Genomic DNA, 19,087 nt, shown 5'->3' with positions numbered 1-19,087 from the left:
CCACTTTTTCTCCCACGGTCAGATCAATCATGTATTGCGATGACTCGGCCTCCTTGTCATGAACCAAATTCCTGGTGCATTCATTAAGAGCTTCCTTTTGTCTTGTACCTCATGCGGGGATGGTCATCGGTGTTTATCGGACCTTGAAAAGGTGAGCTCGACGGCGATGGAAGCGTGAAAGGCCAATCCAGGTTACGAAGAACTGAATCACAATGGAGTGCAAGAGCCAAGAAGTGACCAGGACTGGGTGTGCAAAATGAGTGAGGAAATGCTAGCTTCATGGGCGATTCATCCACCGGGAGTTCGGACTTGGCGTGAGACTCGATGATAGGTAGTGAGAAGAGCAGAGCAGAAGTCAAATAACAGAGGTATCCAGATGGAAGAACTAGGTTTGGTTGTCACACATTATACATTCCAAGCGAGCTGCACGATTACTTAGGTTAGATAAGACGTTTCGAGATGATTGAGCATGAAATATTTATTGCTAATCAACAGCAGAAACTCCTATATATCCAATATACAAGACCAATAAGCTCAGTAATGAAAACTAGGAAAAAAGAAGAAGAGATTGAAACACAAAAAATCAATGGTATCCAACTTCAGACTCCAATCATATCCCCATCAATACCAATTTAGTACTGAATCCACTCTCCCTCAAAGTCAAACTCCAACTCGCTGATCCTCTGATCCTCCGAGCACCAAGCAATAGCCCTCTTGCCACCAACGTCCGCAGCAGCCGCAACCTGGAGAGGTCCAGCACTGCCAAACTTCAGCTGCTTGCCAAGAGCAAAGCTATACCAAGACATGATTTCAGACGAAGCAGAAACAGCGACTCTAGTGGCTCTCATCTCGCCCTCAGGCGTAGCCCACATCACCATCAGTCCAGCGGCTCCGGAGGCGACAGAGCTTTGCACAACGGTGACCTTGGAGTTGGCATGCGCGCCATTCTCCGTGGTGACATCGACAACGGTCCACTGGCCAAGCTCGCCCTCATCGCTGAGAACAGCGTACGCGGCCTGGATAGCACCGACAGGGTTAACCCAGAAGACCCAACACGGTCCTCGTCCTGGTCCCTGGTGGCAGCGGTAGCAATGCCTCCAGTAAAGGAAGCTTTGGCACCCTCGACAGGGACAGGGGTGTAGTGCGGACCAACAAAGGACAAGACGGATCCATCAACGGCAACAGAGAACAGCACAGTTGGTGCGTCGTCCCTGAAAGTAACCTGGAGCGCCTCGAGAGCGGGTCTGCCCTCAGCAGGGAAGCCACCATCAGCGGAGACTGCAGCCTCAGAGACTACGACACCCTCTGTGGTGATTTGCTCGACCTTGTCAGAAGGAAGCCAGCCGTCCTGCTCGGTCCAGAAGGCGCGCCAAATCTTGCCGTCCGGTCCAGCCCAGAACAACTCGATACTACCGCTGCGAGCGACAGCGCTCAGGGCGCCACCGTTGAGAGTAGAATCCATACCATCGCGGAAGGGATAGTCGATGGGGGTGCGCCAGACAAGTCTGTTGTCCTCAAACTGAGTGTCCCAAGGACGGCCGTAGATGCGTCCGTGATCACCGATGTAGAAGAGCTCGAAGGGTGACTTGGCCGAGGGCGCCTCACTGTCAGCACGGCTGCAGACAGTGATGGCGGAGGAGCCATTGGCGAGAGGCGGTTCGGCAGCTGCGGTAACGGGGTAGGTCTTGGGCGGGTCAGTCAGCAGGCCACGGATTTGGATTTGTTCAACCTCGGGATCATGGATGGAGGTAAAGAACTCCATGTGACGCTGGGTCGGACGGTGGAGAGCAACGATGTTGCTCTGGGGAAGGACACGCCAGGTAAGGCAAGAAACCTGCTGGGAAGGAATGGAGACAATCTGTCTGTCTTGCTGGGCGTTAGGAAGGGTAATGTAGAGAAGAGATGCCTGCGAGCGGACAGAGGCGATAGCCACGACGACACTGATGATAAGATGAGTAGCATCAGAAGTCAAGAGAGCTCGGATACTGTCAGCAGAGAACTTGATAGCTGTGTCAGTGGCCAAAGAAGCAGACAGGGTGGAACTCTTGTGCTCTTGCTTGCTGTCCAGGAGCGTGAACAGGTAGGTGCGATCTGTGCCAGGGACAGGAGTCCAGGAAAGCTGAATGCTGCCATCGACAGTGATAGACACCTGGAAGGGAACAAGGCTGAAGGAGCTGTTGAGGTCAGGGAACTTCCAGCGATCGCTGGGAGAGCCAATCACCTGAGCAAAGGAGTGAACGGCCTTGACGGTGATGTATCCAGGGGCCTTGTTGCCAAAGCCAGGGCCAAGGGCTAAAGGCACGACAATTCGAGCACGATGGTCATCAATTGGCTCAAGGGGAGCACGAACATCCTGACGAGCCTGAGTGCCCTCGGGGGTAGCGAAGCTGACAACGACTTCCTGAGCCGCTTGAGTAAGCTGGGTGGGAGCGGTAACATAGAGAACGGTCGACCTGGCACCAATGTCGTAGTAGCTCTCATCGGTGATGGAGAAGACAGTCTCGGGGGTAAGCTTGACAGGCAATCTTGCAGGAAGATAGTATGTCATGGCCGGAGCCTCTGCCGGAACGGCGCGAATGGCAAGGCTGATGGTACCTTCCTCAGAAGGAGCAGGAAGCTTGGTCAATCTCACGACCCGACGGTTATCAGGGGACTGCATAAGCTGCTGGCTGACAGCAGCGGGATTTTTCTTCGCATCCAATTCGACCAGCTCGAAGTCATCAGAGGCAGGTCCAGGCTGCTCCCACTCCACGATAATGGCCTTTCCAAAGCGTCTGGCAACAACCGAGTTGGTGCCCTCAAAGATCTTGACAATAAACTCGCTATTGGGGACCAGAGTCCAGGTGGAGTCACGGTACTTGGACTTGTCGGCCGTAACACGGCGAACAAGGACTTGCAGAGTGCCGTACTTGATGGCGTCGGGGTGGAACTGCCAGACATCAAGAGGGAAGATGAGCTCGCCATCGGTGAAAGTCGTAATCTTCTTGTGCAGGACCGCCAGCTTGTGGGTCTGATAATCAGCAGGAGTGACCGCGACCTCATAAGTACCGGCTGGGGCCTTGGGGAAGCGGACAGTGAAGGCCACAGTCCGGCGGTCGGTCTGCCCAGTGATAATGCTAACGCCCTTGGGAGCATCCAGCTTCTTAGTGTAGACTACCGAACTGGCGTCAGACCAAGGACCGGTGAACTCCTCATCCTCGTAAACGAAGCGAACGCGAACCAAGACCTTGACAGTCGTTCCTGGCACAACAGTAGTTGTCGGGACAGTCCAAGAGAGTAATCTGAGAGACCTCGTCACCCTTGATACCCTGATAGGAGATATCCCAAACCGGAGTGCTCAGAACACCCTGGACTTGAGCCTGGACAGGTGCTGGCAGAACGTGGCTCCAGTCGAGGATGAACTGCTCGTGGCCGTCATCGCCAGCCACAAGAACAAAGCGAGGTGCGCCCCTAATGGCAAGAACACTCTCGATCTTCTGCTTGAGCTGCTTCCTAAGCTCCTCGATACGAGTCTCGCTGCGATGGACCTCATCGATACGTTGCTGGACGGGCTTCTTCTTGTCCAAGGCGTCCTTGAGCAAGTCTCCAAGCTCCTCAAAGCTGGAATCGGCACCAAGTGCGCTAACCAAGGCACCAATAGGGCCCAATGCCTGGTGGTACATGGTCAATCCCTGAGCAAAGTGCTCGCCGGCCTGATCAGCATCAGTCTTTGTGCCGTCAATCTCATCGACAGCTTTATCAAGCTGAGTGTTTGCATTGTCTGCCAAGCTCTGCAAAAGACCGTGTTCCCGCTTGAAGAGATCAAAAGCATGCTGAAGAGCAGTACTCTTGATTCCGCGGGAGATGAGCAACTTGATAATTTGAGGTCCAAGGTGATCAGGCGACATGGCGTCAGGATTCTTTCGAAAACATCAGGGCGATCCAGAATAACCTTTCCAATATCGGCAGTGTGTTGATGAACAACGGTAATCAGAATCTGAGTGATCTGGCTGAGAGTGAATGAGGTAACAGAAACGGGCACGTCGGGGAGGTCGAATGTCAGGACATCGTCCGAATCAGGGATGGTAATGTCAGCGATAGTCCGGTTTGGTTCCAGGAACGAACCCAGTTATTCGTTACCTTATCCATTGATGGACATCCCAGATGCGGCATCTGGGAGCCTTCCTTTCCCAAAATGACAAATATCACGATGCGGCTGGAGCAGGTCGCCACCGGAAGACCGCAGCCCCGTCGACAGGGGTGGAACTAAGAAGTCTGGAGAGGGGATGGAGGATGAACATCGACGGCTCAACTTTTGGATCTGAGAACTTGGAATTCGGCCGAACTTTGCGGAGGCTGTCCTGATTAGAAGCAGTGGTCGGAGGGGTGTGGGATGGTTACGTACTGTCGACGGAGAGCACTTCATGCCAGGCATGTATGTGATTGAGGATGGTGCACATTGAACCGTGGCCTTTGGTTGTGGAAACTCATTGACACCCGGCCGCTGATGTTCGATTGTCGAGGTTTGCGGTTGAAGTTTCTATCTTGTCCAAAAAAATTCTTTCGTCAGTCCAGATTGCTGCCATGGCTGGAAGGTGCAGTGCTGCTGGGTGGCAGGCGCGAGTCTTTCATGAGAGCGGGGAAGATCACGATCCGTTTGTCTCTTTCCTGTCCCACATCTGCATGGCGGGGACTGTATTTGCCAAATGCACACATTAGCATCACCTGCAGCAATCCAAACAAACCGAACCAACTGCACCTAGAGGTTAGGTAGACCAAGCAGGAAAGGCCTTTTCACCCGGACTGCACGTGCCTGCTTCCAGTCCACGTTGAAGACAATTGAAGTCCACATCGTCAATCCTCTACTTACCCAGTCAGCTCAGTCCGACTCCTTGGCCGTGGGAGATCGAGACATGGTGAACTCTGCCTCAATCGCTCCTCCATGCTGCTCATCTTTCCCTCTTCAACATCAACCACCACCACTGCCGACACGAAGGCGCAAAGAAATAATTAGGGTATTCATTAGCCAAGGTCTGCTAACATGAAAGGCCATCATTCATCGTTCGCCTTATTATATATACATACCAACCCATCATGTCGTTCATCGCGCCCCTGTCGTTCAAAGCCCCGCCTGCTGGTCCCTAGGCCTTTACATCATGACATCCGAACGATGCGACATCCTTTTCCGTCGTAGAAAACGTAACAACATTATGTCCCTGCTGGAGAGACCCCTTGTGTGGGATTTGGCTGGCGTGGGAAACTAGGTCCCGTCTTCTTTGTGGTCATGGGTGTCCAGTGTCCGTCCTGATTGAGCCGGTAGTGCTCCGAAAACGCTGAGAGGTTTTACCCTCGTAAGTCCAAGCCTGGCCTCTCCACAACAGAAACAAGTTGATTGCCAGGCTCAAAGAGCGAATAAGCAAGGCAGGAGAACATCAGAACCATTCCTAAGATTTGTTGTCCTTTGCCGCCTTCTCGCCCCCTTTGCCTGCATTCTTCTCCTTGGCTGCCTTTTCCTTGGCCGCCTTCGCCTCCTCTTCTTCTTTCTTCCTCTTGTCTTCTTCCTCTTTCTTCTTGCGGTCCTCTTCTTCCTTCTTTTTGCGGTCCTCTTCCTCCTTCTTCCGCTGTTCCTCGCGTTCCTTTTCTTTTCGTTCTTTCTCGGCGAGAATGCTCTTCTGTTCGACTTCCGAGAGCTTGCTCCAAGCGGCCACGTTCTCGTCCCCTGTGTAACTTGTCAGTTGAACCGGTCGGGAAATCAGAATTCTGGAGGAAGCAGTTGGGACTTACATTTCTTAACACACTCGTCAACCCAGTTGCACTGTTCGACCTCACCATATGCCGGGTGCTTATATCTCGGGTGGCGGCTGGGCCAGTTCGAAGCGTGGTAGTGGTGCTTTACGAGGGCAGCACGCGCGTCATGGTTGCCCGAGTTGGAGTGGCCCTGGCCAGCAGCAAAGGCCTCAACGGTCAAGACCAGAACACGGCTCACAAGCTTAGATTCTCCCAAATCGTGGAAAGCGTCCCAGGTGATCGGCCTACCGGTGTTGTCGTTGAGCTCGTTCATCTCGGCGATGATGGCGTTGGTAAAAGCTGATGGGCCCGTTCCGCTGATAATCTGATCGAAATCCAGCTTGACTTCGGCAAGCGGCACTCCTTGCTCCTTAGCAACTCCGCTCAACCAGGTCATGATTTGCTCGATCAGCCTCATCATGACCGGCAGTTGTGGCTTGCACATGAAGGTCCATTGGCAGAACGACCGCGACTTGGGTCCCAGAATGGGATGGTCCTTCCAGTCGGGCTCGTCGATTTCGACGCCAATGACCATATCGATATCGCCTTCGTCGTACCGCTCCGGGACGAATTTCGAAAGCGGCTTGAGGGCTTCAACATCGATATCGGCATAAAGACCGCCCTCGGCGTACATAACCAGATATCGCAAGAGATCGGCCTTGACAATCGCGGCCTTGACACTCCGGTAAAAGTTGACAATATCGGGGCGGTTGAATCCGTCGGGGCCAAAGTGCCACTCGACGTACTGCATGTCATTGCCGTCGGTCAGAACTTCGTATCGGTACGACGGATTCTTTCCCACCCAGGACCGCGCGGTGTCGAGATCGCGTTGCTCAAAAGCGAGCGGGTTGACTTTCCAAGTCTGCCATATCTTCCGTGGGAACTCGGCGCGCGTGTACTTGGGAACGTTGTGCTTGGTCGGTACATGAGGGAGAACGAACGTTGTGTCCTGGACACCTGAGTGAAAGAGTGTCACGTTCAGGAGGAACAGGACAAAAACGACGACGGCGATATAGAGAGGCCCGCCGCGCCGGAATTGGGTCGGTAAACGATTTCGAAATTGCGCCGTTGTGGCAGCCAACTTGGGGGAGCCCAACGGCGATACCAACTTGGCGATCATCGAGGGCAGGTGCAACGGACTGCAGCCCTGGAAGCGAGTGGCATCAAATGAAGAAAACGAGACGAAAATTGGCGGCGAAAATTGGCGAGCAGAAGGCGGGAGCGAGTGAAACAGGGACCAAAGGGCGAGAGAGAGGGGAGAAAAGAAATTGGCGCCCTTAGGGTTGATGAGGGACCGGTGAAGATGCGGAGGAGGAGCAAAAGGCCGAAAGCATCACCAATTCTTTTTTCCCTCGCTGGGTCCCCTTTTTGGCTAATCAAGCTTATCGCTTGCCCGGTCGCGTGTCTGTTGCAAAGGTCACCCTGGGAATGCTTCAAAGTCCCGGCGATTTGTTCCCTCGAGGAAGCCAGCTCGACAGGGGCGTGCCTTGCCAGCCACCAATCACCCAGCAAACAAACAAGTCTTCCATCCCAAGTACACGAATGGTGCGGACGAGAAGGAATTGAAATTCGAATAGGGTTTCGGTTCTGGACCGATCATTGTCCCGTAATCGACCAGTCACAGTGGATAGAGGCCGTCCCAGGGTCTTCCCCCGAGAACGGAAATCCACTGTTTCTGCGGAGACTGATTCTCAATATCAAGACAAGCAATCCCGACCATCCTAAAGACCCCTGGTCGCAACCTGCGGATTAGACGAAATTTTGGGGTGAATGGAGGGCACGGGAATTCGATATCAGATGCTGTGGCAGAAACAAACTTAGAGGTGCGCGAACGGCGCAAGGACGCATCTCTCATTCCTTATAATGTCCCGCAAGCGACCGAGCGGTGTCCAGGGGCATGCATTTCAACGGAATGGCGCCCGGGGCTGAAGTATGACAAACATGGGAATGGATTTGCGTCTGATTGGATTGGCTCTGCACCTCTGGGTCAGTGATAGTGGCTTTTTGGAGGATGTGAACGAGACAATCTCATGTCCGACAACATGCAACCCACCATTGTCGTACATTATGCACGGCCAGTTTGTATCACGGAGCTCACCACCGCCGCCATCATCCACGAAGCCAGCTTTTGAAGATTCAGAACGAAGGTTGAAGAAGTTTCGCCGTCAACGCCGGCCCGTGCCGTCAACAAGGCCATTGGGGTGCATTCTAGAAGGCCTCAGCTCCCTTGGCCGTACGCTTGCATACCCGGATCGACCGTTGCATAGCCGTATGCCGGCAGTGAGACCCGTCTACTCGGAACACCGCGTCAGGAAGTGGTCGTGATCTCCCTTCCCTTGTCTCGATTTCGCTCCCTGGTAGGAATACAAGTACGCGATTCGAAGATTGTAAATTGCTAGGTTCGGTGCAGTCGTCTTTTCTTCATCGTGTCCTGCATCCAATGGTCAGCTCGGATTCGACTTGCTGAGCCCTATGATGAAATTGCTGACATCACAGTCGGAGTCAGGGCCGTGCTTTTAAGCTTAACTCACCACCTCACGGGAACAACGTTCAAGCCTTTGGTCCCTCATCCTCCCTCATTATGGCCTCACATTATCCATGGCGCGTGTCTGCGCGACAGATGGATTGATACCGTTCGGCATCATTCCCGTGACTTGTGAGTGAATTCTTCAGAACCGCGTCGTCGATATGCGATGATCAACAGGGCGTGCCTGTCCCCTGCCTCTTCCGCTAGCGCGGCACGCTAGGCCCCAAAGTGGAAGTAACCCCGGTTTTCTCGTGCGCGTCCCCCATCGCGATGTCGGCAACCTCTTTTTCATTCTATTACTTCATCATTTTTTCTGTTCACTGACCACGGTGAGCACTCCGAATGATGAACTATCGATTTCCACGGACTCTGTCTTCACACAAACATCGGTCACGGCTCAATAGCCACGTGCCGTCGCGCTCGCGAGAGTTTCTATGCCTTAAAAAGGTTATCTGCCTCAAGGGCGCCTGGTGCGATGACTTTGGCGCGCATTCCCGTTGCTGTGTTCCCAGTCCACGGTAGTGCAACGCGACATGCCGGCACGAAACGAAATATGTAAGGCAGCCGATCTGAGGAAACGAATCGCATCTCTTTCACTGACTGGTGCACCCATTCCATGGTTTGAAGCCATTTTCGGTTTACCAGTTTTGAGTGTCTGGTGTGTAATGTTGGCGTGCAAGTGCCCGGAACGTTGGCATGAGCTGCGCTGCGCATCACCAGCCGCTGCCCCTTCAATCGCCTCAACCACCCAGCAGCCAAAATAACGCGTGAAGAGAATCAGACAACCATTTATCTCCCACCAAAAGCCCGCACGCCCATGCGAAACCAGCCGGTCGTATTCTACCTACTTTACCTACTCTTTCTACGTACCTGCTGTGCCTCAAGTGGAAACGGTATTCCAAGCACATCTCATCTTCACATCTCGTCCATTACAAGCACCAGCGAGCTCGATTTTCATCATCATCTGATTCTCCTACCCACACATCGATCACATACTTTCGAGAAAGCAAAGAACAAAAACCGATATGAAATCAAATCTCAGTGTAGCCCTGCTAGGCCCTAACCAAGCGAGCCAGGCCTCGATGGTCGGGTTTGAGAACTGCATCCAGGCGTCTCCGAATGACGATCGCGTCAGGCTTAAAGCTGAACCGTTACCTGTGAAGCGGCAATGATGTATGTATGGTAAGTCGACAAACGTGTAACAGAATTTATATCTTGCGCTTTCCAACAAGATGGATATTAATGGCAAAGGAAGGTCACTATTCCGTGGAAGTCCATTTTTGGTCCGTGAATTGTGGCAGGGCTGTGGACGAGTACGAGTTTTGGCATTTTCAGCATCTGAAAGCTATTTTCTGGATTGTTCTCTTGCATCGTTGATCAATTGATGACCGATTTCGTTTTGCACATCGTTTCGAATGTTCATTCGGTCCATTGTTTTCCAAGAATAGTAGTTCCATGTAGCAATCATCACCATGTTTGTCCATACTTGCGTGACCACAAACAAACTTTACGAATCATTACAGAAATGCACAGAACAAATTTGAGATCACCAAAAAAGCCATCCACGTCACGCCTATGAACTTGAAATCATGAGGAAGTAACAGAAACGAGAGCAGACCAATGACACAAGAAAAAAAAAACAAGAATTGGGTTATAAGAAAAAGAACAAAAAAGAAGCCCAACGTGGGACTCGAACCCACAGCCTCAAGATTAGAAGTCTTGCGCGCTACCGATTGCGCCAGCCGGGCAACGCTAGGTGTTAGTGCTAAGCAAAATTCCTTTAACCTATAACTGCACCAAAAGTTTGGCACAGTACGAGGCAAAGGGATGTCATTGTTCCTTGCGCGATCTAACATCCTGGACTTTACACTTGCTTCCGTCATCACTCTGTAAACAATATCGTTCATTTTCTTTCTGTATGGTAAATAGTTGATTGATCTAACGTACTTCTAATGTTGTATTTACGTGTAGATTCCTTTTGGTGGATATTGCAGCGGTAGCTCTTCATTTGTTGGGGTTGTGTTCGAGAAATTTCCGTTTTGCCAAACCGCTATCTACACACGAGGTACAAAGACGTTATGCAGTTCAAGACCGAGGAAAGAGCCAAACTGAAAATGTGGAGTATCGGCTTTTGCAGTGTCATTTCATCTCTGTATCCCAATTCCAAAAAAACCTGTGCTCTAATGTCTACAGCGCCGAGACCGTAACTGGCCCAGATGACATTTACTCGAGAATTGTGCAAAGTACAATCCGGAAAACCTTAGATTTGTGTCTTTACGACGGGATATAGTTGTGTGGACGGTATTGACATTGTGCATTGAAGTAATTGACCAGTGCGGCGATTTATATGTTGGATTGTGGTTCAGTTTCGGTGGTCCCAGACGTATCATGAGCTCAACAGCCGCCAGTCAGTCGATAATCGATGGTCATTCGATACCATGACTCCTAATCTGCCAAGGCAGGAAAAGAGACGGTTATACCTATAAGGAAAAGAACATTGCAGTCACGGAATGCGACCGCTCCTGCCTCCGTTGACATGCAAACATGGACGACCGCCAATAAGGTTCACCAACAAGGTTTCCCAAGAAGATTTACCGAAGACAAAGAGACATAAACCAACAAGCTTCATCACCACCCGCAAGCCTCATCAACAATCTTCACTAACAAGCTTAATCGCTTACAAAGAAGAATGAACCAACAGAGTTTACCAACAAGGTTCAATGAGGACAAAGAGACATAAACCAACGAAGCTCACCCAACGAAGCTCACCAACAGTCTTTACTAACAGACTAAAAAGCTTGATCGCGTACAAAGAAGGATGAACTAACAAGCTTCACCAACAACCTTTACAGTGTACACAGAAGCATGAGCCAACAATCTCTACCAACAAGCTCTACCAACAAACTTCACCAACAAGGTTCATCATCAAAAACCTAAAAAGCATCCCGCCACCAATAAACCTGAAGAAGAATAAACACGCATACGGTCCGATACGGAAAGCGCGGACGGTACGGTACGGACCATCGCAACAGGAAGGCAAGCCGAATAAATAAGGTTCATCAAAACCTTAAATATACTACCTTAACTTAAATTCCACGTCCTACGAGCGAGGAAGGTGCGGCTGCTTTTCCTGTGCAACGGTGTGGACCCGCGTGACGTAGGGAGAATGAGCTGGTATTATGGCCTTCTTGAGCCGTGCACCTAGTCTGGAGCCGATCTCTCGACACCCTCCTCTCGACACCCTCGTTCTTAAGATCGCCGACAGTAAAAGCGAGTTGATCACGTGTGTAATAGTCAAGTCACTTACCCACGAAGAGCAACCAACCACATGCATGTAGCAAGATTGCTCGTCCCCTCGCGGTAATGGTTAACAAAAGTCGAACACAACACGGCAGCGGACGCAAGTCAATGAATGAAACTTCAAAGCGGCAGTCAGCTGACTAAATCGTCAGCAAAGAATGAGTAGTACTGGTCTAGTACCGGTCATGATCCAGCTTCCATGCATCATCGGCAGGTGCATCTTGGACTTCCAGACTGGATGTCCTGGGGGAAGTGGCGGGACTGTCACTGAACACGGATAATGAAAAGACCGAAGAGAAGCAAAAGTGAAGGGGACTGACGGGGACAATCGCCATCTCGGTTGCCACGCGATATTTGGGGAGCGGCCCAAGAGCAAGCGGTGAAGACGACAAGGCGATGATTAGAGTAAGGGGCGAGGGAGAGACAAGTAAATAAGCTCGCCACGTAGTGCGGGCAAGTAGGTTAGTTGGAAGCGAGACTCGTTCAGTTTGTGGGCATGGACAGCATGGACAACATTAGTAGCATGATGGAGCATGATGGAGCAATCTCCGAGTTAAGTCCAGTAGGCTAAGTTGCCTCCCACCTATGTACCTTATGTACACACTCCAGCTTCTCAAGATTGTGTTGGCATTCCGTAACGGAACGCGGAAAGCGGAACGGAGGCAGGAAGCTCCAGTGTCCGAGTTAGGTGTTAGCGGCCTCGGCGCCAGCACAGCGGCAATGAGACTGGAGTCCACGCCCCCCAGATCAAATGCTGACTGTGCATGAGTCCTAGTTTCGTCAGGGTCTGGTCTGGAGAAGAAACTTGGAACATTTTGTTCACTGGTTGCTTCTTGTCGTTCGGTGGCCAGGCTCCCCCGGGAGGTCGATGCGGGCTAGGTGGGTGTGGTTGTATTCGGGAAGCCTGGCCGTCTTGGATTTGACAAGATTATCATCATGCAGGCGGTGTTCAAGGATGGGATGACAGATCCGGGGGAACATTGATGTTACTCTAACCCCATGACGGGGTCTCTTCTCTTCTTTCTTCCAAGTGAGAAGAGGAAGTCAAATGTAGGTACTCTGGTTACAAATAGCTATCTTCCATGTTGTTGGTTCCGTCCGGCACAAAGAGAGAAATCAGCCGACCTGTTCCTTCTCTTCCGGATTTTCAAGTGTTATACCCCGATAGTCCGCGTATGTCGTTTTCGCCGCGGACATCAATGGTGTCTCCCTCAAATGGTATCCCCCCTTCCTCGTGTGTGCTGTGTACCCTTTCGTTGGACAGGGAGTCTGGTGGGACCGAGCAGAATAGGGGACCAAAGGCCAAGAGCCAAAGAGTCCCCACGATGCCATTTGGTGTGTTACGTCGCTACTCCGTTTCTCCGTTTCTGTTGTCAACGCAGCAAAAGTGGGTTAGCCATCACATCTCATCACATACTAAAATCACAACTCGAGGAAAATAGACCAAGACGGAGCGGACGGGAGCTAAGGTACATGCAAACTTACAACACAACGGATGCAACCTCTCGAACAACCCTACTGGGGAGTGGGACTGGGGCTGAAGCTCGAAGTACTAACGGCTTGTGATGGGACCGCAAGGACCGGGAATGTTTCCTTCAACTTGGGCACACTCTTCGACGGTGGCGGTGGCGGCGGTGATGATCCAGAGCCGCTGGCAACGGCGGTTCCGCTTCGACCTTCTTCCGCTCCTCGGCTGCCAGAAGTCTCAAGCCAGACACCGGTGCCGGTGCCGTGTCCGTGATCTATGCCGTTCCTTCTGGCAGTGTGGTCGTAGCTGCCATCGGTCATCTTACCCTTGGCCATGGACGCAAGAGACTGGTAGGTGACGCCGTTGTTGCCGTCGTGGCTATGCTCCTTCAAGTCTTCCGGGATGGCGGTCCCTTCCAAGGAAGAGCTACTGATGACGGACGCTCGCTTGTTGTCATGGCTATGGGGGGGACCAGACCGACCATTGTAGGCTGCTCCCGTGGCAGCGAAGTCGATGCTAGGCACGGAGGAGCCGGTGGTCATCCAGTTGCTTCGAGCGGAGTTGTAGGTTCTGGTGTTGGGAGGGGCCGACGGCTCTGGATGGGCCAGGGACACGCCGTGGTGGGTTCTGACCGAGTCGGTGTACTGGCTTATTCCGGAGTCCCGGTTGGAAGGTTGATGATGCCTTCCGACGGGGTCCCAACTTGCCCCAGAGTTTCGGTTAGAAGCAGAGTTCCAGTTGGCTGGGTGATCGTTTGCCGTGATATGGGCTGGAGCCTTGTAGGTTTTCTCGAGCTTCTTGAGGACTGCCGGGATGGCCGATTGCAGACGCTTGGGAGCCATGGGGCGCTGATGCTGTTTCATCAGTTCGTCCTCCTCGGCCTTGACGGGCTTAAGCCATCCGCGCTTCTCAAAGGAGCCCCGGCATCGTCCCCATCCAGCCTGTTTGAGGCTACGAAAGATGTAGAAGGGAATAAAGCCAAGGCACATGAACCCGGCGATGATCAAGATGGTTGTTTTACCATCTCCTTGCCAATCTGGTTTCCCCATTTTGGCAATGTCGGGTTGACTGACTGGATGAAGGAGGATGGTTTTCCACCGCCCGAATTTTCGCTGCCCTTTTCCCAGTGTCTGTGGTGGGAAACGTTTTGTCAAGCAGGTTGGTAAACCCGCATGCTCAATGAACTCATGACCTCGCTAGGAGGCATAAAAACCCGAATGAAGATACGAAATGCAGACTCGACAGCAAATTGAACATAAAGCACTCAGGCCTTTGCTGCGTCTGCCCCCAGTGGTGTTTTGCCGCTGTTGCTGCCATGTTTTGTGCTGGCAGGATCAAGGAGTCCGTACCTCAGCCCGTAGATAGAACGCTGGTTCCCAAGGTCCATAGTCGGAGTATTCTCAGCTACATCATGGTGGTGAAATTGGCGTTGGTCTTGCACACTGATATCATGGCGGAAAAAAGCAAGTCACAGGAAGTGTAACGGAAGAGAAGAGGATCATGGGTGTCGGGTAAGAAAAGGATCAAAAACAGAAGCAGCAGCTGGCAGCCATTAAGGTTCTCATGTGGACCGTGCACCAGGTCATTTGTTGCCTGCCGGCTACTCATGGTAAGAAACGCAGGCTTGACACTGGCAGGCAGTTCCTTTGCTGTCTAGCTACGTGCACGTGACGTGCCAAGTCACTGTCGTCGATGTTTTATCCATGTCACTGCACAACCACAACCACCCTCAACCTCGTGTTATCTCAAAACAGCATAGTCACCGTGAATCTTGATCTTGGAGGTTTGCAGCGGCCAGCGGGCAGATTTGTCCCGACAATTTCGACATTCAGTGGCATGCCAGCAATGCGACCTCGGCGGAATCCGTCAGCGTCCCACGATGCCAAGGCCACCTCCATCATCACTGCGCGTCACTGTGCCCTTCATTTCGCGGGAAGGATGGAGGGTGCAGACCTGCGAACCCGGTGCGAGCGGCATTGGAAGCCATGACTGCAATCTCGAGATATTGCCCTCTTACCGCTTTCCCGGTTTGCTCGTCGTCGGATAGATTGCACCACTGAGCCTCATCGTTTATTCACAACCTCCAAGTCGGGCTACGACGAATAACATTCCCCTTTGATGCCGTCCCGCATCACGTCCTTTCTCATTTACATCAAGCACTACGCGCGACGTGTAGCCGACAGCTACAGAAGAGGAGAGAAGCGAGACGAGCGAGATTCCAGGGGCTTGTCTTGGGACCGTTAACCCGCAAATATCTGTCCGTGCGGTGTCAAGTGTCCAGCCAGCACTGCAGTCAGCACACACCCAGTCCGAGCAGATGCGGGGAAGCTATTCCCTTCTCGGCCCCTGCCGATCACTGGCTGCGGAGAAGAGAGCTCGCTAAAAAGAGAAAACCTGGGGTGCTGTGAATGGTGGAGTGCGGAGCCGAGACAAAGCTAGAACAAGCGGCACACCACCACTTCGAGAACAACTGAAGATGGTCAGAATGGGTGATGGGGCGAGACGGTTCAAGCGAGGTAGTGATCAACAAAAAGTCTGTTGAGTCGGCTGTGAAAGCCTCACTTGCTCGCCTCTTGGTGATGCCTTTTTCGGTACCAGGGAGTCGAATATGGGCGGTCAAAAGTCAACACGCATCCCGTTTCGGCCATCCGGGGCAAAATCAAGCATGGCCAACCCCCAGGTTTCCAGGACCGCACCGGAAAAGGGCAGATTAAGGTTGGGTAAAACGGACAGGGGCGAGTGCCGCTTATTGGAGGGGCGGCGATGGAGATGGGTCACCATGCGACTCTACGATGCTTGGTCCTGGGGTTCGGCTGGGGTTCGGATGGGGCTTTTTCGGAGGGCCAGGCACCGAGCCGCGCCAAAACGGATGCCAGTCCGATTCTAGCTCGACCGTTTCCACCGGCGGGCGCGTCCAAGGACCGCGAAGGACCGGGTGCCGCTACCTCTAGGGGCGACTGGAGCCACTATTCCCGCCTGACACTCACATTTGGAGATCTCGAGTATCCGCTGGGCGCTGGGTGTTTCCGAAGAGCCGTTGAGAGTTGGCAGACCTGGCGCCGCCAACCAAGGCCAAGACGACGCCGTTGCAACATCAAAGTGTCTGTCCGCATGTCTCGTGGTCAAGAGGGCATTCATTGTGTCTTGCCAGTTGACGACCTCGTTCCGCACTTCCACCAACCTACGACCCTGTGTACCCAACCTAGTGGACCATTCTATCCTCCGCGTCCACTGTCTTCGGCGTCGCGCTTGCCCCCCTCCGCAAGCCAAGATGGTCATGCCGCCGGCCCCCTTTCCCTCAACGTGAGGCTACGCACGCTGTGGGCCTTCGCAAAGCCTGGCGCGCGCGTCGAGGTCCTCCACTCTCCTGGAGGCCAGCTCGGGAGATGGGAGCGACATTTCCGCTTCAGAATCGTGGTTGTGACGGGCCGTGAGCCGAACCCACAACGTCCTGGACGCCTCTCACTTCGACCTACTGACCTTGTCGATACTCGGACAGGCATTCCTCCCGCAAAGCCGACCGCCCCTCGGAGCATGGTAGGCCTTCACGGAACTGGCGTGGCAAACGAGCCAAGGGGGGCGACCAAAGAAGAGGACGTTTGGATCCAAATCTTCACGACTTCCAGATGTATATAATCTGGCGACTCAACACCTCTCCAGACTCCCTTTCGATCTCGCAACCATCATCCTCAAGCACGCCTTTCAGCCTTCAGCCTCATCTTCACCATGCTCGCCAAGTTCGCTGCCCTCGCGGCCCTTGTGGCCTCTGCCAACGCCCAGGCTGTTTGCTCTCTCACTGCCGAGACCCACCCTTCCCTTAACTGGTCCAAGTGCACTTCTTCCGGATGCACCAACGTCGCCGGCTCCGTCACCATTGATGCCAACTGGCGCTGGACTCACACTCTCTCCGGCAGCACCAACTGCTACAACGGCAACAAGTGGGATACCACCATCTGCAGCACCAACACCGACTGCGCTACCAAGTGCTGCGTTGATGGCGCTGAATACTCTTCTACCTATGGTATTCAGACCAGCGGCAACTCGCTCAGCCTTCAGTTCGTCACCAAGGGCCAGTACTCGACCAACATTGGTTCCCGTACTTACCTCATGAACGGCAACGATGCCTACCAGGGTACGTGATGATCGCCCCCCTTTCCCCGAATACCTGATGGCTAACAAGGACTGTCTACAGGCTTCGAGCTCCTCGGCAACGAGTTCACCTTCGATGTCGATGTGTCCGGCACCGGCTGCGGTCTCAACGGCGCCCTCTACTTCGTCTCCATGGATCTTGATGGTGGCAAGTCCAAGTACTCCACCAACAAGGCTGGTGCCAAGTACGGTACCGGTTACTGCGACGCTCAGTGCCCCCGTGATCTCAAGTACATCAACGGTGTTGGTAACGTTGAGGGCTGGTCTTCCTCCACCAACGACCCTAACGCTGGTATTGGTAACCACGGTACTTGCTGCTCTGAGATGGATATCTGGGAGGCCAACAAGGTCTCGACCGCCTTCACTCCCCACCCCTGCACCACCATCGACCAGCACATGTGCGAGGGTAACTCCTGCGGCGGTACCTACTCCACCGACCGCTATGGCGGTACCTGCGATGCCGATGGTTGCGACTTCAACTCTTACCGCATGGGCAACACCACCTTCTACGGTGAGGGCAAGACCGTCGACACCCGCTCCAAGTTCACCGTCGTCACCCAGTTCATCAAGAATTCCGCTGGCGATCTCGGCGAGATCAAGCGTTTCTACGTCCAGAACGGCAAGGTCATTGAGAACTCCCAGTCCAACATTGCTGGTGTCTCTGGCAACTCCATCACCCAGTCTTTCTGCGATGCTCAGAAGACTGCTTTCGGCGATGTCGGTGACTTCAACGTCAAGGGTGGCCTGAAGCAGATGGGCAAGGCCCTCGCCAAGCCCATGGTCCTTGTCATGTCCATCTGGGACGACCATGCCGCCAACATGCTCTGGCTCGACTCCACCTACCCCGTCGAGGGTGGCAGCCCCGGTGCTTACCGTGGTGAGTGCCCTACCACCTCTGGTGTCCCCGCCGAGGTTGAGGCCAACGCCCCCAACTCCAAGGTCATCTTCTCCAACATCAAGTTCGGCCCCATCGGCTCTACCTTCTCCGGTGGCTCTTCCGGCGGCACCCCCTCCAACCCTTCCAGCTCCGTCAAGCCCGTCACCTCCACTGCTAAGCCTACCACCACCTCTACTGCCTCCAACCCCAGCGGTACCGGTGCTGCTCACTGGGCCCAGTGCGGTGGTATCGGCTTCAACGGCCCCACCACTTGCCAGAGCCCTTACACTTGCCAGAAGATCAACGACTACTACTCCCAGTGCTTGTAAACTGCTAGCCAGGATTGGTGGCCTTTTGGTCATTGGAGGCCGGTCATCATCATCGGCCGCAGCATGGTGAACTCCCCCGACTTGCGTGCACAAAAAAAGACGGAGGGACAAGCCAGGGCATTGACGAAAGGACTTTCAACGCTTGAAGAATGATAATGGTTCGACAACACAAAACCGTGGGTTTCTACAGTACCTCGGATTTCAAGTACATATTAGCGTGTTTTGCATTCTTCTACTATCTATCTTGTACATAGTTTTGCCCTCTTTGGACCTTTGGGTCCTTTGGCCGTATATATTTCATGCATTTGTTCATATAAATCTGGCTCTTTTTGCATCGTGAATTCGGACCTGATGCTCCCATGACACCCTCCCCAGCTGTTCCCGAAGCAACTCTAATTTTACGTAAACGAGTGGCTGTCATGAAAATGATAGTGAGGACAAATAGTTGAAGACAGGAAAACGATCTGTTCAGTGTTTCAACAAACATGAGACATCTCCGGATCCCGGCCGGCAAGAAACAAAATCCATCGTTTGTATAAGCCGTGTAAGTCCATTGGTCAAAACTGACAGGCAGCCCCAAGCTTCCACAAAGCCCTCGTCCCCACCACTACACGACGCTCCACAACACCAACAAAACTCATTTGCTTCATAAACCCAACATCCAAATCCAG

The 19,087-nt window shown here is 53.0% G+C and overlaps 4 protein-coding genes and 1 non-coding gene across 5 annotated transcripts; 1 reads left to right on the top strand and 4 right to left on the bottom strand.

Annotated features, from left to right (window-relative positions):
- Positions 1–632: 632 nt before the first annotated feature.
- SMAC4_03721 (uncharacterized protein) lies at positions 633–3,887 on the bottom strand (the record flags this gene model as incomplete). The annotated part of the gene is made up of 3 exons (XM_003347576.1): positions 633–996; positions 1,050–3,240; positions 3,308–3,887. 3 exons carry the CDS (start codon positions 3,885–3,887, stop codon positions 633–635), a joined length of 3,135 nt encoding a protein of 1,044 aa, XP_003347624.1.
- Positions 3,888–4,955: 1,068 nt separating this feature from the next.
- Positions 4,956–7,486, bottom strand: SMAC4_03722 (uncharacterized protein). Its single transcript, XM_066089997.1, has 2 exons — positions 5,764–7,486; positions 4,956–5,698 (listed from the first exon to the last, which is right to left on the bottom strand). The coding sequence occupies exons 1-2, from the start codon at positions 6,884–6,886 to the stop codon at positions 5,424–5,426; spliced, it is 1,398 nt and encodes a 465-aa protein (XP_065946444.1). The 5' UTR covers positions 6,887–7,486; the 3' UTR covers positions 4,956–5,423.
- Positions 7,487–9,968: 2,482 nt separating this feature from the next.
- On the bottom strand, positions 9,969–10,041 carry SMAC4_13467. The gene has a single exon. It is a non-coding gene; the product is annotated as a tRNA-Arg (tRNA).
- A 2,292-nt stretch (positions 10,042–12,333) lies between these two features.
- On the bottom strand, positions 12,334–14,575 carry SMAC4_03723 (uncharacterized protein). Its single transcript, XM_003347578.2, has 2 exons — positions 13,079–14,575; positions 12,334–12,960 (listed from the first exon to the last, which is right to left on the bottom strand). Exon 1 carries the CDS (start codon positions 14,108–14,110, stop codon positions 13,109–13,111), a length of 1,002 nt encoding a protein of 333 aa, XP_003347626.1. The 5' UTR covers positions 14,111–14,575; the 3' UTR covers positions 12,334–12,960; positions 13,079–13,108.
- Positions 14,576–14,614: 39 nt separating this feature from the next.
- SMAC4_03724 (uncharacterized protein) lies at positions 14,615–18,740 on the top strand. The gene is made up of 2 exons (XM_003347579.2): positions 14,615–17,193; positions 17,254–18,740. The coding sequence occupies exons 1-2, from the start codon at positions 16,788–16,790 to the stop codon at positions 18,414–18,416; spliced, it is 1,569 nt and encodes a 522-aa protein (XP_003347627.1). The 5' UTR covers positions 14,615–16,787; the 3' UTR covers positions 18,417–18,740.
- The last annotated feature ends 347 nt before the right edge of the window (positions 18,741–19,087 follow it).

The sequence above is a fragment of the Sordaria macrospora genome, chromosome 3 (genome assembly GCF_033870435.1).
Source record: "Sordaria macrospora chromosome 3, complete sequence".
NCBI lineage: Eukaryota > Fungi > Ascomycota > Sordariomycetes > Sordariales > Sordariaceae > Sordaria > Sordaria macrospora.
Note: the sequence above shows the minus strand (reverse complement) of the source record. Positions and strands in the feature narration are given on the sequence as shown.

Excerpts from the sequence above, each read along its gene's own strand:
- SMAC4_03722 (XM_066089997.1), bottom strand. The coding sequence starts at position 6,886 with ATGATCGCCAAGTTGGTATCGCCGTTGGGCTCCCCCAAGTTGGCTGCC. Across the intron at positions 5,699-5,763 it reads TGACGAGTGTGTTAAGAAAT|GGGACGAGAACGTGGCCGCT; the intron begins GTAAGTCCCAAC and ends CAAGTTACACAG.
- SMAC4_03723 (XM_003347578.2), bottom strand. The coding sequence starts at position 14,110 with ATGGGGAAACCAGATTGGCAAGGAGATGGTAAAACAACCATCTTGATC.
- SMAC4_03724 (XM_003347579.2), top strand. The coding sequence starts at position 16,788 with ATGCTCGCCAAGTTCGCTGCCCTCGCGGCCCTTGTGGCCTCTGCCAAC. Across the intron at positions 17,194-17,253 it reads CGGCAACGATGCCTACCAGG|GCTTCGAGCTCCTCGGCAAC; the intron begins GTACGTGATGAT and ends GACTGTCTACAG.